This window comes from Lactuca sativa, chromosome 8 (assembly GCF_002870075.4).
Source record: "Lactuca sativa cultivar Salinas chromosome 8, Lsat_Salinas_v11, whole genome shotgun sequence".
NCBI lineage: Eukaryota > Viridiplantae > Streptophyta > Magnoliopsida > Asterales > Asteraceae > Lactuca > Lactuca sativa.
This window is the reverse complement of record NC_056630.2, coordinates 185,379,696-185,396,252: the sequence shown is the minus strand read 5'-3', so window position 1 is coordinate 185,396,252 and position 16,557 is coordinate 185,379,696. Positions and strand designations below refer to the sequence as shown.

The window sequence follows — 16,557 nt, the reverse complement described above, 5'->3', positions numbered from 1 at the left end:
TTAAGGGGTGTGGATTGTTTTTGAGTGCAAGTTGAAGCATCTCAACAACAGCCTCAATTTTTCTTGATCGATCTTGTTCTAAGGTAGAGCGGCTAACCGGAAGCGAGGAATAAACGGAGGGGAAGACATCAAAGTGGGTAACTTTGATTCGGCTCGTTTTGCGGGTGACGGAAGACGATAAAGGTGGTCGTGACCTTGTCTTGTTGTTCGGTGGAAAAGTGCTTTCGGAACAAACTTATTAAAGAGGTCAGGGTGGTGAAAAGAAATAATACGATGTTGATTGGGTTGAAGAATTCTCTAGAACGACTTAGAGATTCGGGGGTGATTGTTGGAATCCTAAGTCGAGTAGGACTTGGAGACCAAGTAATAGCAACCTAGTTTTTAGGAAATCATAAACAAGTAGGTTTCTAGTTTCCTAATTGTAATCTAATTACAAGTCGGTAGTTAGGAGTATATATATACATGATTTTAGGTCGAGTTATGATCATTGGAAAACATTGTAATATCGTGAGTTTTGAGAGAGTTTCTCATATAATCAAAGAGTTATTTTGATTAAAACAATCGTGTTCACATATTCCAATCTTTAAGTTACATACCCAATTAATAGCAGATGTTATTCGATTTCTTATTTATGATATGATATCAATTGCAATTAATTTGATTTTATTACTGATTTAAATCATATTATGTTCTATATACCTAATTTGCCATTTAGCCAATAAAACATTTATTCCCCAAAACTCGCTTCTGTTTCCTCTAATTTTGCAAACTTAGTTGTGGAAATTAACAAGATTCTGACTGAAAATTAAAATGTCCTAATCTCGTGAGAAAATTCAAATATGTGGTTATGGAGGAAACTAGCATTCTGAATCTTTTTAAACTCAAGTGTTCATCTTCTCTTTTTCCCCACTTCAGTGTTTGTTTGCTGATTCGCCCAAAAATTCAAAGAGAAAAATACATGTGCGCCATTCTTTTGTTTTCGAAGGAAATATATATGAGAACATCTCAGCTTTTCAGCACATGTGTTGGTTTGGATAAGTCTTTGATGAATTGCTTCAATTTTTGCACAATAAGTGTTCGATGAATTGCTTCAGTTGTTCTGACAAGCTTTTGTGACTTTACCGGCATGAAGGTAAATACTCTATGATTTTATCTAAAAATACACCCTATTGATTGTAGATGAAGCAATTATGCAACAAACCATCAACTTAATCCTTTTCGAAATTGAAATCGATTTGCTAGGGCTTCAAGGTTTTACGTATATACATTTTTTTGTTTTTGTTTTTTCTCTGTAATTCATACCAGATGTGACATGAATTCGCCTTTCTATTATAGAAACCATTTTTTGTTTGAAGAATCTTTGCTTAATTTGATTTCAGGTTAGTGTATTTAAATTTCTTTCTTCTTTTAATTTACATGACGTAATTAAAACCAAATTTAGTCTTTTTTTTTATTATTTATTTTTTTATTTTTATGATTAAAGTTTAATGGCTTAAAGAAGGTTAACATTTTATTCTACTAATTTTTCAATTTGTAATTTTGTATGAGTTTTGGTTTCATATTAGTAGATTGGCAGTAGTTTGTTTACTCTTCATTTGCTTTGGTTTTAAAAAATTATATGTCTCCCATTGTCGTTGATGGGGGCAAACTCATCGAATGAACTTTTTCAATTTGTAACAAGTACTTTCTCTATTAGCTATTCATTATCTTACTTTCAGTTGAACTATGACAATATTTTATTTTTCAACCAAAACATTAAATATTGTAACCGGTCGTAAATATATAAAATCGAATTCCCTCCATTTATTATATTTTCTACATTTATAATTGTATATGTTACTAAGATTTTAACCATTGGCAACCATGTGTGAAAATAACTGATGGTTCTTTTGTTGGAATGATTATTCTACCCTTCTTTTCATACCTTTTACCATGATTATTTGCCAATTGTGTTGCCAGTACTAGATGCGAACTAGAATGTGCAAATTTGGTGCTTCACGCAATGTATCATTATCCAAGACAGGGAGTCGGATCATTAACCGCATCGGCACTAAATGTGTCCGGATACCCTCTTCGTTTTGTAACTTTTCTTTTCTTTTCTTTGTTGTTTTTAATTAATACATTTAAAAGTCATACTTTTACCTATACTCCATTTTCACAGGTGTCATCAGGTTTGAAATTGATTGGGTGTTGCTTGGGATTTGGCAAGGATTTTGGGGTCCATATTTAATATAATTATTTTTTTTAACTACTAAGTAGTAACAAAAAATTGTATATATATTTATAAAGGGTAAAAAGGTCATAAAACTAGATGGTTTCTCTACCTATTTTCTCATTTTCCATTCACAACCTGATATTTACATTGATCCAATCTTTATTTATTTGCCACAAACTGTTGAAAGAGGTAAGAGAAAGTTTTAATCATAAATCCGATAAAAAAAAGAGGGATCAACTGGTTGTTAAATTATTTCTTCTTATTACAACAATGTATGTTCAAATTATTAATTCTAAATACATCGATTGTTGAAAAATCTACCAAATTATAACCATGGGAAAGTAATAGTATTGTACTTTCTAAGATTATTTCTTTTAAAGGCGAAAGGAGAGCCTTATGGTTTGCTGCTATTGGGTTTTATGTATTTTATTTTAAAAACTGAGCTATAATTGCTTAAGATTCTATTTACGTGCATCATTCAGGTCTAAAACATATGGAAATTCTATTTTTTTTTATTTCTCTTGTAGGTTTACTATTGGGATAACTATGTAAACAAGTATTTCCTTTGATACATGTTGTGTGTGGTTGTTTGACGATAAGATACTATTTATTTGTAATTTGCCTTATGTTACACAACGATTATTATTGTAATATTGAAAAGGTTTTCAAATTATAGCATTGTATTTTTAAGTACAATGACGTAATTGGTATGATTTATGTGTGCGTTTCTCGATGCTTGTGTGTAAAAGAAATGTATTAATGATGATAGCAATGTAACAAAAGATATGTTTGTGTGTTAAAGAAAAAATATATATTTAATGTGTGCGTGGTTGTAAAACAACAGTTGAGATGATGCATGAACCAATCTGCTAATAAATATGTCTGGCTCCAAACAATTAGCTTAATTTCACCGATCATTAAATATGATTTTATTTTTTCACTTGGATTTCTCAATGCGATAAAAAGTGTGTCTCATCATTCATCTCTTTGTCAAAGATTTTATTATTAAAACACAAGAATAACTATTGATGTTGTTTCTCAGCTTCAAGCGAATATCCTTTCTAATTTGTTTTATATATTTTATAAATATATGATTTTATGTATGAAGAAGCTTTTAGAAATTTAAAAATAATATGTAGTTTTTAATTTGTATATTGTGTTATGCTTATTTATTTATATTATAATTTTGTTATATTTAATTTTTCGTATATCAATGTCATTTCAATGATTAACTATGTCTTGCATTACACTCTATTCAAATTTATATTATGTTCTATAAAAACATAATTATATTAAATGTCTTCACATACATAACGTATATCGGATATTCTAATAAAAATATATATTAATTTTAAATAATGAATATAAAAATCTAAACAAAACTTATATCTTAATAGTTTAATAAAATTTTATAAATTTTTTACTCGTGGTTTCCACGGGTTGTAACCTAGTTAGTTTATAATCGAAGAGCTCTCTAAATACCTACGGTTCCACGACTTGTAATAACTCAAAGGATCTTCTTCATTGTCATTATTATCCGTGTACACAAGACTGATTGCACACTCTCTTACCATTACTCCAACATATGTTCCGTCATCTATTATTGTAACACCAACTTCATCACCAATTTTAATCTCATTGTCCCCAAACATCCAATGACATAACCATACTATATCTTCATCAGTTTCTCCGACAGCATACATATGACCACAATATATCCAGGTGCGATTTGTTGTCACGTTCTCTACTTTTATTCTTATACGACTTATTATTCCTGTACCTAAAAATGTATGCACAAAGCTTATATTTATTCCGTGTATCATTTTATTCATTGAAGATGATGGCATGGCTATTGATATTGATATTGATGAACCCTTGCTTTTATGAGGTAACCAGTCTGGAACTGCTTTCCCAGGAAAACATGTGCTAAATATTCCAAATTGGTAAAACATCTGCAAATAAAACATTACATTATCTGAATTTTATGCATATTAGTGTGTGTGTGTGTGTTTGTGAGATCAATAGAAGAAGAAAGAGAATACCTGGACTGGGAGTTTCTTTGCATCACAAGGCTGTTTGTATGAATCCAATATCCGTATCTCGTGATCTTTCACATGTTGTATATTTGTCCACCCCAAGCGACATAATATGATGTCATCAATTTGTGCTACAGCTTGAATTTTCATTATGCCTTGAACTTCGGTCAACGACTCCGACTCCTCGTAAAAAACAAATGGTACCCCCGACATTTCTTGAGAGAATGTTATTTTAATAAGTGATGGACAATCGTCAGCCCACAAATATTGGATTGTAGGTGGAGGGCACAATACCGACTTCAACATCCAACATTCTCCAACATGGAGTTCCTCAAGCCTGCTAAGGCTTCTCACACAATCAGGCAGGGAATCAATTGGATTCTTATTTAGATATAATGTCTTCAACATTGACATGCTACTGAAGTCCTTCGGAAAGGATTCATTAGATAAACTATTGCCTATAAGTGATAAGGTTACTAATGAGGGTACTAAAAATGATTTTGGAGTTTTCGGTAAAAATTCTCCAATAGAAGAGGAAGATGCATATGACTCCATATCCTTCAGCCGAATTAGAAATCCACTAGCACCTAAGCAACCGTTTAATGATAAAATTCGAACATTCTTTAACTTGCTAATGCTAATTGGAACATTACTAAGCTTATTGCAGTAGCTCAGGTCAAGAATAACAAGGTTATCGCATCCACCAATTGACTCACACACATAAACCAAGCTTTTACAGTTGGTAAGAAACAACCTCTCAAGTGCAGGTAGCCCAGAGAAGCCTTCAACTCTAACAAGCTTGCAATAACTCAGATTAAGAATCTTCAATGACCCAAGAAGCTGTTGCATTGGATATCCTCTAATCAAGAATATTATAATGAATATATTAATTGACTAATAATTGCAATAAAAGCTTTAATTTCATACCTTTGGGTTCTTCCAAAGCTGTGTCAGATTACTGTGAGACATGTCAAGAGAAACCATATTTTCCATTGGTAAGTCCGAAGGTATGAATTTTAAATGGAATCCATGCATGCACAACCATCTTAAACCTTTTGGAAAATTCTTGTAAGATCCGTTGAGTTTTACATAATTGAGTTGGAGCAGCTTTAGCTTATCCATATTTCTTAATGCATCTGCTCTCAATTCCACCTTTTTGCAATGAGAAGATGAAAGCATTAGGAGAAGCTGAGCAAAAACCAACCAAATTCTTAAAAAGAACTCATAGATCATCTGGATTGGTTGAGCAGCTCTAAAACTCTTGTTCTCATCATCATATTGGAAGTTATGCTTTCTCACACTACTTATTGATCTAAGCAATGTCTCTTCCCTCAATAAATTCATGTCAAGGATAAGACCTTGAATTCTTTGGGTACCCTATCAAAAGAAAATTACATCAAGCATTCATTGTTATGTACACGATAAAGCTAACGATACTCTAAATGACTATGTTGTATAAATGACTATGTTGTATTTACCTTGTCCTTTTTCAACAAATCGAGGGTCTCCTCATGTTTCCATACACGACTACGCTTCCATGGCTTATCAGGTGATTCTTTGTGGACTAAGTCTCTCCCCATATCTTGAAGCAACTGATGCATTGTAAACTTATTATCATACGTAATCGTGAGAAGACATCTATCAATGAGCTTGGTGATCCCATAAGATACTTGAAACCCGCATTCCTTTAATATTGTTTCTGTAACTTCTCTTTCTTTTCCAACAAAAAAGCAAGCAATGTGCTTAAAAAGTTCTTTGCAGTCCCCTGATAAAGAATCAAAGCTAATTTGCAGAGCCTTTTGTATATTCTCTTGTACATCGGTTAAATATCCTTTTGCCTCTAACATTTCAAGTACATCACTCCATATGGCTGCACCTTCATTAATTAATGAACTACCCAAAACTTTAAGAGCCAATGGATGTCCTCCACAATACTTGGCAACTCGTAGTGCTTTTTTCTCATAACCTTTCTGGGGATCAATGTTTCCAAACGCATGCCAACATAAAAGTCTCATAGATGTAGTGTTAGTTAAGCCAAGAAGTGGAAGCTTTGTATGCTTTGGAGGAAATTTCATACGAAACAATGAACACTTTTCTGTTAGGGACCCATCTTTGGTTGTTACTATAATCTTGCTTCCGGGATGAAAACCTTTTGTTCCAAGCAACACATCCAGTTGCTCAAAGTTATCAACATCATCAAGAACCAGAAGTGTCTTTTTCCTAGATAATGCCTTTTCAACCTTAGATGTGCACCGATCTGCATCATGTTCTTCAATATTTCTTTTCTTGAGAATGTCTCCAAGAAGCTGTTTTTGCAAATCTAGTAGCGAACATGTCTGTTGTGCACATATTCTTCCAATGGCTTCAACAAAGCTACTTCTTTCAAATTCATGGAAGTGCAACATATACATATGTTTTGCCAATGTTGTTTTCCCGATCCCAGGCATTCCCCAAATTGTGAGAATTTCAGCAGCTTCAGAAGATCCTCTTTTTAACCAGGAACTGATGGTATAAATAGATTCCCCCATCCCAATTATGTGTGGGATCCTCCTTTTCAAGTGTAGTTCCAGTCTAGTATTAATTTCTTTCACGACTTCTTCAATAACCACCGTCTCTCTTCTGAAAAAGGAATCAAACTCGATCAACTGGACACATTAGCCGATATATCAAATTAAATAAACTGATCAATAAGACAATAACTAGTCTTTTCCATCCTTTTAATTATTATGAAAGGCACTAAAATAAAAATATACACAAAGTTTAACCAAAATGGTGGGCCACTTTGTATATGTATCGACAGCTTAGTCCCCATGGGTTGTTGGATATGTACTGGACTTGGTTCCATTATATGATGTATGTTTGCTTTAGTTCTCCATAAAAAACTGAAGAATTTTTGTGGAAATATAGTATGAATGTTTTACCTTCCAGTTGCATCTTTTCCTTTCAAATCAGCAATTTCTGTAAGTCCTTTCGTCCACATCTCCAACTTATGAGCACCTTCAATTTTCTTCTCTGCATCCTTTTCAGACTCAATCCTCTGTTTGTGTACAAATAACGCTTCTCTAAAAGTGCTTTCTTGCTTCCTGACATGGGTCGGCTCAACATTGTAGAAAATGGGGAGAACAATATGATTAGAGACCTTTCGTTGCTCAAGGATGATCACAAGCTCATCCAGACACCATGTTGAAGACGCGTAGTTCTTAGACAAGACGATTATTGAAGCACGAGAGCTTTTTATAGCTCTTGCAAGCTCGGGTTTAAGTTCTTCCCCAGTTTCAACCTCTTCCTCATCAAGAAAGGTAGAGATGTTTTCATTCACCAAAGCTTGGTAGAGGTGATCCATAAAACCCAGACGAGTGTCTTTCCCTCTGAAACTCAGGAAAACATCATATGTCATTGCCGCTTCTTGTTCTTCTGGTAATTCAGTGAGGATGGCCATGGAAGTTGAGAAGAATTACAAGAGTGTATATAAGCTGTGATTATAAGTTTTGTTGCTTCTGATTTTGGTTGTCTTAGATCTAAATTCAAGATGAATGTCTCTTGTTTGGTACTATAGTCAATGTTTGGCAGCAAAGTCAATGTCATGTTGTCTTCTTTAGTTGACTTGGTCTCCGCATCAATACTTTTTTCTTCTCTTTTGGAAAAAGCATCACCAACATAATTACATATGAATTATGATGTTCAACTCTTAGAAAATATTCAATATGGGCTTTTTATACAGTTTGCTAAAATTAACCACATAAAATCATCGCTATGTTTTTCGTTGATCACCTATATATTATATAAAATTATAACAGAAGGGAAAATGGCAACAAAATCATTACATTATATAGCCTAAAATTTTTAAGACTAAAATCTTAAAAATAAGATGGTGAAATTTTAACCATTAATTATTAATTTTAAATGAGATGTAAATCAAATAGATCTAATGGTATAAATTCATAATCCTTATAAATTAAAAATAACCGATCAAAAAAAAGCTGTAAAACAAATATCAATTTTCACATTGTATAAAACCTTCTGCCGAAAAATATCCCCAAGATTCTTATTGTGACACCGACAAAAGCTTTCTGAAGCACCCCTTAGAGCATCTCCAACCCACTCCCATTTTTCATTATTTTCCCCCATTTCTTTCCTCATTCCTCTCCTACCGTACTCCATTTATTCCCTTATTTTGGGGAAAATGAATAGTATAACATCATATTTGGTGTTATACTATTTATTTCCCCCAAAATGGGGATGAACTTTAAGTTGTCGATTTTAGTCCCTCGTTTTATATATTTATACATTTCTGATTTTTTTATTTACTAATTATTATTTAAATGTAATATTTAATACTTATAATCACTACAAGAAACCTTGACATTACCGGCGACGCCTTTAGCGACGACACCTAGCAATAGCGGCAACATGTAATTGACGCGTTACATGTCGCTGCTATTGCTTGGTGTCGCCGCTAAAGGTGTCGCCGTTAATGCTCTGTTACAGCGATCCGCGTCATTTTAACCCCAACCGTCCGATTTCTTTTCAATCCAACGGCTGTAGAGGAAAGCTAAAAGACGCGCTGACTTTTCCCTCCACTTGTCGCCGCTATTGCCCTATTGTCGCCGCTATTGCCCTAGCGTCGCCGCTAATGCTTTACGCAGATATCCCTTTCCAGATTATCTTTCTGCCATTTTTTTCTGCACTTTCTTTCTCTCGTTTTTCTCTCTGTGTTTGTTCAGTCTCGCGAATTTTTTCCAACTTGGTGGACTAGGAATTGCTTGTTGGACCGGTGCTAGCCCCTCCTTCCCCCAAGACCGCCACAAGACCGCCACAGCCCTAAAAACCGACGATATTTAGCTACATTCCGAAATTGCCCCCAATCAAGGTTGAATTCCTCCTCTTTTTTATGATTTTTTTTGTTTTGGTGTTCATTTAGATGATAAATTGTGAGTAAGTTTCAATTTTGTGTGAGTGATGATGTTATTATTTTGAGATATGAAGTGGTTGTGCAATTTGTTGGATTGTCTGTTTTTTCAGATTTGTGGGAATTTTATTATGCATTTTGTGTATGTTTTGTAATTTATGTTTAGATTACATTGGTTTAAAAATGAAATTTGTCATTAATATATACATTTGTTGGATTGTAATTTATGTTTATACCACATTGCCTTAGAATTAAATTTAGATGTATAAATTTGTATGAAATTGGATGAAATTGGAATATGCAAATTGGATGTATACATTTGGCTTAATTGTATGAAATTGGAATATGTAAAGTAGATGAAATTGGAATATGCAAATTGTATGAAATTGGATGTATACATTTGGCTTAATTGTATGAAATTGGATGAAATTGGAATATGCAAATTGGATGTATACATTTGGCTTAATTAGGTTATTAATAGCAACTTACTTCTAGTAATGTATTGTATATGGTTTCAAAGTGCTTAATTTTTTTAGTGACTTAATGTTTGGCTTTAATTGGATGAAATTGGCTTAATTGTATAAAATTACTTTAAAAAATTAAACTAATAACAAAAATTAAAATATTAAATTAATTAGAAAATAAAATTAATTTACCTTTAGAATCAAATTAATGTTAATATCAAAATAAAATAAAATTACTTTTTCAGTTAATTGTAAAATCAACTTAAAGTAGTTTTAAAATCAAGTTAATGTTAATATTAGAATAAAATAAAATTACTTTAAAAAATTAAACTAATAAGAAAAATTAAAAAATTTAAATTAATTAGAAAATAAAATTAATTTACCTTTAGAATCAAATTAATGTTAATATTAAAATAAAATAAAATTACTTTTTTAATTAATTGTAAAATCAACTTAAAGTAATTTTAAAATCAAGTTAATGTTAATATTAAAATAAAATAAAATTACTTTAAAAAAATAAACTAATAACAAAAAATTAAAATATTAAATTAATTAGAAAATAAAATTAATTTACCTTTAGAATCAAATTAATGTTAATTTTAAAATAAAATAAAATTACTTTTTTAATTAATTGTAAAAACAACTTAAAGTAGTTTTAAAATCAAGTTAATGTTAATACTAAAATAAAATAAAATTACTTTAAAAAATTAAACTAATAAAAAAAATTAAAATATTAAATTAATTAGAAAATAAAATTAATTTACCTTTAGAATCAAATTAATGTTAATATTAAAATAAAATAAAATTACTTTTTTAACTAATTGTAAAATCAACTTAAAGTAGTTTTAAAATCAAGTTAATGTTAATACTAAAATAAAATAAAACTACTTTAAAAAATTAAACTAATAACAAAAAATAAAATATTAAATTAATTAGATAATAAATATAATTTACCTTTAGAATCAAATTAATGTTAATATTAAAATAAAATAAAATTACTTTTTTAATTAATTGTAAAATCAACTTAAAGTAGTTTTAAAATCAAGTTAATGTTAATATTAAAATAAACTAAAATTAAGTTAAAAAATTAAACTAATAACAAAAAATAAAATATTAAATTAATTAGAGAATAAAATTAATTTAACTTTAGAATCAAATTAATGTTAATATTAAAATAAAATAAAATTACTTTTTTAATTATATGTAAAATCAACTTAAAGTAGTTTTAAAATCAAGTTAATGTTAATATTAAAATAAAATAAAATTACTTTAAAAAAATAAATTAATAACAAAAAATAAAATATTAAATTAATTAGAAAATAAAATTAATGTACCTTTAGAATCAAATTAAGTTGCCTTTATAAAATCAAATTAAATCAATTATAAAACCAACTTAATAGCAACATACTTTTAGTAACTTAATGTTGGTCATTACAACTTTAGCTTTAATTAGGTTATTAATACCAACGTACTTCTAGTAAGTTTAATTTAATTATAGAATAAAATTAAATTAATAAAAAAACATTAAAAAAATAATAAATTAATTGTAAAATCAACTTAAAGTAGTTTTAAAATCAAATTAATGTTAATATTAAAATAAAATAAAATTACTTTAAAATTTTAAACTAATAACAAAAAATAAAATATTAAATTAATTAGAAAATAACATACTTTAGTGACTTAATGTTGGTCATTACAACTTTAGCTTTAATTAGGTTATTAATAGCAACGTACTTTAGCTTTAATTAGGTTATCCCGTGTTGGAATACATTTTGAATTATCAACTTTATGAATACTCTACTTGATTTTTGTTTCCCGTAAAGTAAACCTTAAACACTAAATTATGTTTCAGTTGCATCATGTCTATTAATAAAAGCTGGACTACTAATCCACATCGTCAATCTCCCGAGTTCCAGCTTGGACTCGACACTTTTGTCGTGAGATCCATGTTACACCTAGATTGTAAAGGTGAAACCAGATGTCCGTGTGAGAAATGTGATAATCGTTACTTCATGAATCCGAAAGCAATGAGACGTCATGTTCGTATATATGATTTTAGTCAATCATACAAAACATGGATATATCACGGTGAATCTTTAATCCATCCAGTTGTAGATGTCGTATCGCCAAGCAATGAGATGGCTGGTGTTATTGACGGTGTTATGTGGGAGTCGAGAGAAAACGATATAAACCTCAATGAAGGAACCTCGAATAAAGGGGGTAGTGGTGTCGATGATGATTTTGAAGAGTTGTTAGAGGCAGTCGAAACCAAGTTATATCCTGGTTGTACGTTTTCATTCCTTGATTTTTTAGCAAAGCTGATGCATATGAAGGTCAACAATAGATGGACTGATAGTTCATTTGATCAACTCCTTGAGTTGTTGCATTCGGCATTTCCACCAGACAACAAGGTTCCCTGTAACATCCCCCTCTGGCACGTATCACAATATTGTCCGCTTTGGGCCACTCGGCACGAGGACTTCCCAGGGGGTCACCCATCCTGGTACTACTCCCGCCCGAGCACGCTTAACTGTAGAGTTCTTATGGGATCTGCTGCCCTCACGGCTTTAAAACGCGTTGTGATATGGAAGGTATCCACACCCTTTATAAGGAATGCTTAGTTCTCCTTCCCAGTCGATGTGGGATCAGATCTAACCCACTTTCACCCCCCATTATAGGGTTCGACGTCCTCGTCGAACATATCGACCCGTGCCCTGGCTCTGATACCATTTGTAACATCCCCCTCTGGCACGTATCACAATATTGTCCGCTTTGGGCCACTCGGCACGAGGACTTCCCAGGGGGTCACCCATCCTGGTACTACTCCCGCCCGAGCATGCTTAACTGCAGAGTTCTTATGGGATCTGCTGCCCTCACGGCTTTAAAACGCGTTGTGATATGGAAGGTATCCACACCCCTTATAAGGAATGCTTAGTTCTCCTTCCCAGTCGATGTGGGATCAGATCTAACCCACTTTCCATTGTAACAACGCAAATTTTCAAACAAATTTTTCATTTTTAAAAATAAAGTATTTTCATTCAAAACAAGGCATAAATAATTTAAGTATTATGTCAAATACAAATAGTCTAAATCCCAAGATCATAAAAGCATTCTTCAGTGTGTATCGATCACGCCGGCGCCTTCCCACGGTCCTTGCTAGTACCTGTAACACATACATAACCACTGTAAGCATAAATGCTTAGTGAGTTCCCCAATATACACTTACGCACATACGCCTTTCCAGGCCCTGACCTTCCGGTCCTCAACACAACGCCTTCCGGCCCATAACATAATCGCCTTCTGGCCCATAACATATTGCCTTCCGGCCCACATAACATACATAGCACATATAACAAATAACTTACCACATATAACATACACATCACATATCATAACTGACCTTCCGGTCACACAGTCAAACCCTTCCGGGTATAGTATAGTGAGAAGACTCACCTCGTAAATGCTGAAAGCTAGCAAATCCTGAAATCACTCGTGCACAATCCGACGAGCTACAACCTCCCTATAACATCACATATCTCTCATTAACACTTATATCTTCTAAGTGTGACTATCCCTAAGAAGTCAGACTTAGATCAACTCTGGTCAACGGTCAACGGTCAACGGTCAACTCGACCGGACTCGGCGAGTGCCATGGCGACTCGGCGAGTCTAGACGTCCTCCAACTCTCTGAGAGTCCCTATCTACTCGTCGAGTATCCTCCTTGGCCCGACGAGTTACTCCTGGAAGAATCGCGGGGCCACCCCGACTCAACTCGCCGAGTCTGAAGAACAACTCGACGAGTCCCAGTTAATCTTCAAGCTACTCTCCGAGTCTGTTCATCGACTCGGCGAGTCCATGCCATGCAACCGCTCAAACTGCATTCTGGGATAAGTATGGTTCCGAAATACACAAGCATGGGACCTTCTTGACCTCTAAAGGTCCTAATACAGGGTTATATTCGTTTGGGTAACAAGGTAATAATCCATCTAATCACCAAATGGGTTCCATAAACCCTCGATCCATGCACACATCAATATAACAGAAATGATCCGAAATGTTACCTGAATAACGCACTCTCTGTGTCCCCAAACTTCAGAACTCGAATCCCTTGCAGTTCCTTTAGCCAAAACTCTTCTCCTCCTTGCACCATAATTTCTTCAAGTCACCAATGGCCTTCAATTTTGCTCTAGATGCCCACAGCCGCTTAGGGTTCTTCTCGATCGACTAAAAGACGAACAATGACGGCATATAATGCGTTATATACGACCCAAACCTGAACGGTTAGGGTTTTCGCTAAACAGCGTAGACTCGCCGAGTCCATATCTGGACTCGTCGAGTCCAGTCACGAACCCGCGACCGAGTCTGTGATCCTACTCGGCGAGTCTAGGCTCCAACTCGCCGAGTCCCATCTTAAATCACCCCAAAAACATAATTTAACAATACCTGAGATTCCGGGCTGTTACAACTCTCCCCCACTAGGATTAGACTTCGCCCTCGAAGTCTCACTCTGGAAATAGTTCCGGATGCTGCTCCCGCATCTCACGTTCCGGCTCCCAAGTCATTTCCGACCCCTTACGGTGTTGCCACTGAACCAACACAAGAGGTACTTCCTTGTTCCTCAGAACCTTGATCTTCCGATCCCTGATGGCCACTGGTCTCTCGGCATAATTCAGGCTCGCATCCACCTGAATATCCTCCAATGGAACCACTGCCGACTCATCGGCTATGCACTTCCTCAATTGCGACACATGAAAAGTGTCGTGGATCTGTCCCAACTCCGCTGGCAGCTCCAACCGATAGGCTACCCGGCCTATCCTTGCAATCACACGAAATGGCCCAATATACCGGGGCCCCAACTTGCCCCTCTTCCTGAATCGAGTCACTCCTTTCCAAGGAGAGACCTTCAGGAGAACGAAGTCGCCGACCTGAAATTCAAGCTCGGATCGGCGCCTGTCTGCATAACTCTTCTGTCGGCTCTGGGCAGTCAATAACCTCTGTCTAACTTGCTGAATCTGCTCTGACGTCTGAAGCACGATCTCTGTGCTGCCCATCACTCTCTGTCCCACCTCTCCCCAGCAAATGGGGGTCCGACACCTCCTACCATACAACAGCTCAAAAGGTGGCATACCAATGCTCGAATGATGGCTGTTGTTGTAGGAAAACTCTGCTAAGGGTAAATATGCATCCCAGCTACCCCCGAAGTCTAACACACACGCCCGAAGCATGTCCTCCAGCGTCTGAATCGTCCGTTCGCTCTGACCGTCTGTCTGGGGATGGTATGCGGTACTAAAATGCAATTTAGTACCCAGCTCCTCATGAAATTTCTTCCAGAACCTGGAAGTGAAACGCACATCACGGTCTGACACAATCGAGATCGGTACCCCATGCCGAGATACCACCTCTCTCACATATATCTCCGCCAACTTCTCCGCTGAAGAACTCTCACTGATGGCAAGGAAGTGTGCACTCTTCGTCAACCTATCCACAATCACCCAAATTGCATCAACTCCCCTGGCAATCCTCGGCAATTTGGTGATGAAATCCATAGTGATCTGTTCCCACTTCCACTCGGGAATCTCCAATGGCTGTAACTTGCCATGCGGTCTCTGGTGCTCGGCCTTAACCCTACGGCAGGTCAAGCACCTCTCAACGAACCATGCGACGTCCCTCTTCATACAGGGCCACCAATACTCCTTCCTCAAATCCAAATACATCTTCGTAGCACCGGGATGGATCGAGAATTTCGATCTATGAGCCTCTTCCATCAAAGTAATACGTGTACCGCCCACGAACGGTACCCAAATCCGACCCTGAAACGTCATAAGCCCTCGACCATCCTTAACGAACTCTGAAATTAACCCCATAACCCGCTCTTTCTTCTGCATTTCTGGTCGCACAGCCTCGGCCTGTGCCCCATGAATAGCATCCAATACTGGAGTCATCACAGTCAGTCTCAAGCATACATCTCGCAATGGAGTGCTCTCCGCCCTGCGGCTCAATGCGTCGGCTACCACATTAGCCTTGCCTGGGTGGTACAGGATCTCACAATCATAATCCTTGACCACATCCAACCACCTCCTCTGACGCATATTTAGGTTGGGCTGATCCATCAAATACTTCAAGCTCTTATGGTCCGTGTATATCGTACATCGAACCCCATACAGGTAGTGACGCCAAATCTTGAGAGCGAACACTACTGCTCCCAACTCTAAATCATGCGTGGGGTATCTCGCCTCATGAAGCTTCAGCTGCCTCGACGCGTAAGCTATCACATGACCCCTCTGCATCAACACTGCACCCAGTCCCGAAATCGATGCGTCGCAATATACCATAAAATCTTCCATCCCTTCTGGGAGAGCTAATACCGGGGCTTCGCACAACCTCTGGCGAAGTGTCTCAAAGGAGGTTTGCTGCTCGGGCCCCCAGGAGAATGCAACACCCTTCCGGGTCAATCTGGTGAGTGGCACTGCGATCTTGGAGAAATCCTTAATGAATCTCCGATAATACCTTGCCAACCCAAGGAAGCTCCTGATCTCAGAAGGTGACTTCGGCACCTCCCAACTCATCACCGCCTCAACCTTGGCCGGATCGACCAATATCCCTTTCTGATTAACAACATGTCCTAGAAATTGGACCTGCCGCAGCCAGAAGTCACATTTGGAGAACTTTGCATAAAGCTTCTCCGACCTCAATACCTCGAGGACCTCCCTCAAATGCTCCTCATGCTGCTCTCTAGATCTAGAATACACCAGAATGTCGTCGATAAATACAATCACTGACCGATCCAACATCAGTCTGCATACCCTGTTCATGAGATCCATGAACACAGCCGGGGCATTGGTGAGCCCGAAAGGCATCACTACAAACTCGTAATGCCCATATCGCGTCCTAAACGCTGTCTTCTGGACATCCTCATCCCGCACTCTCACCTGA

At 35.7% G+C, this 16,557-nt stretch overlaps 1 protein-coding gene, 1 long non-coding RNA gene and 1 pseudogene across 2 annotated transcripts; 1 reads left to right on the top strand and 2 right to left on the bottom strand.

Moving 5' to 3' along the window:
* Positions 1-3,542: 3,542 nt before the first annotated feature.
* On the bottom strand, positions 3,543-7,690 carry LOC111911846 (disease resistance protein RUN1). Its single transcript, XM_023907589.2, has 5 exons — positions 7,173-7,690; positions 5,730-6,870; positions 5,179-5,628; positions 4,258-5,091; positions 3,543-4,167 (listed from the first exon to the last, which is right to left on the bottom strand). The coding sequence occupies exons 1-5, from the start codon at positions 7,688-7,690 to the stop codon at positions 3,667-3,669; spliced, it is 3,444 nt and encodes a 1,147-aa protein (XP_023763357.1). The 3' UTR covers positions 3,543-3,666.
* LOC122195545 (uncharacterized) lies at positions 7,076-7,825 on the top strand. The gene is made up of 2 exons (XR_006185871.2): positions 7,076-7,211; positions 7,362-7,825. It is a non-coding gene; the product is annotated as an uncharacterized LOC122195545 (long non-coding RNA).
* A 4,575-nt stretch (positions 7,826-12,400) lies between these two features.
* LOC128128338 (5S ribosomal RNA) lies at positions 12,401-12,518 on the bottom strand (annotated as a pseudogene).
* Between the last annotated feature and the right edge of the window lie 4,039 nt (positions 12,519-16,557).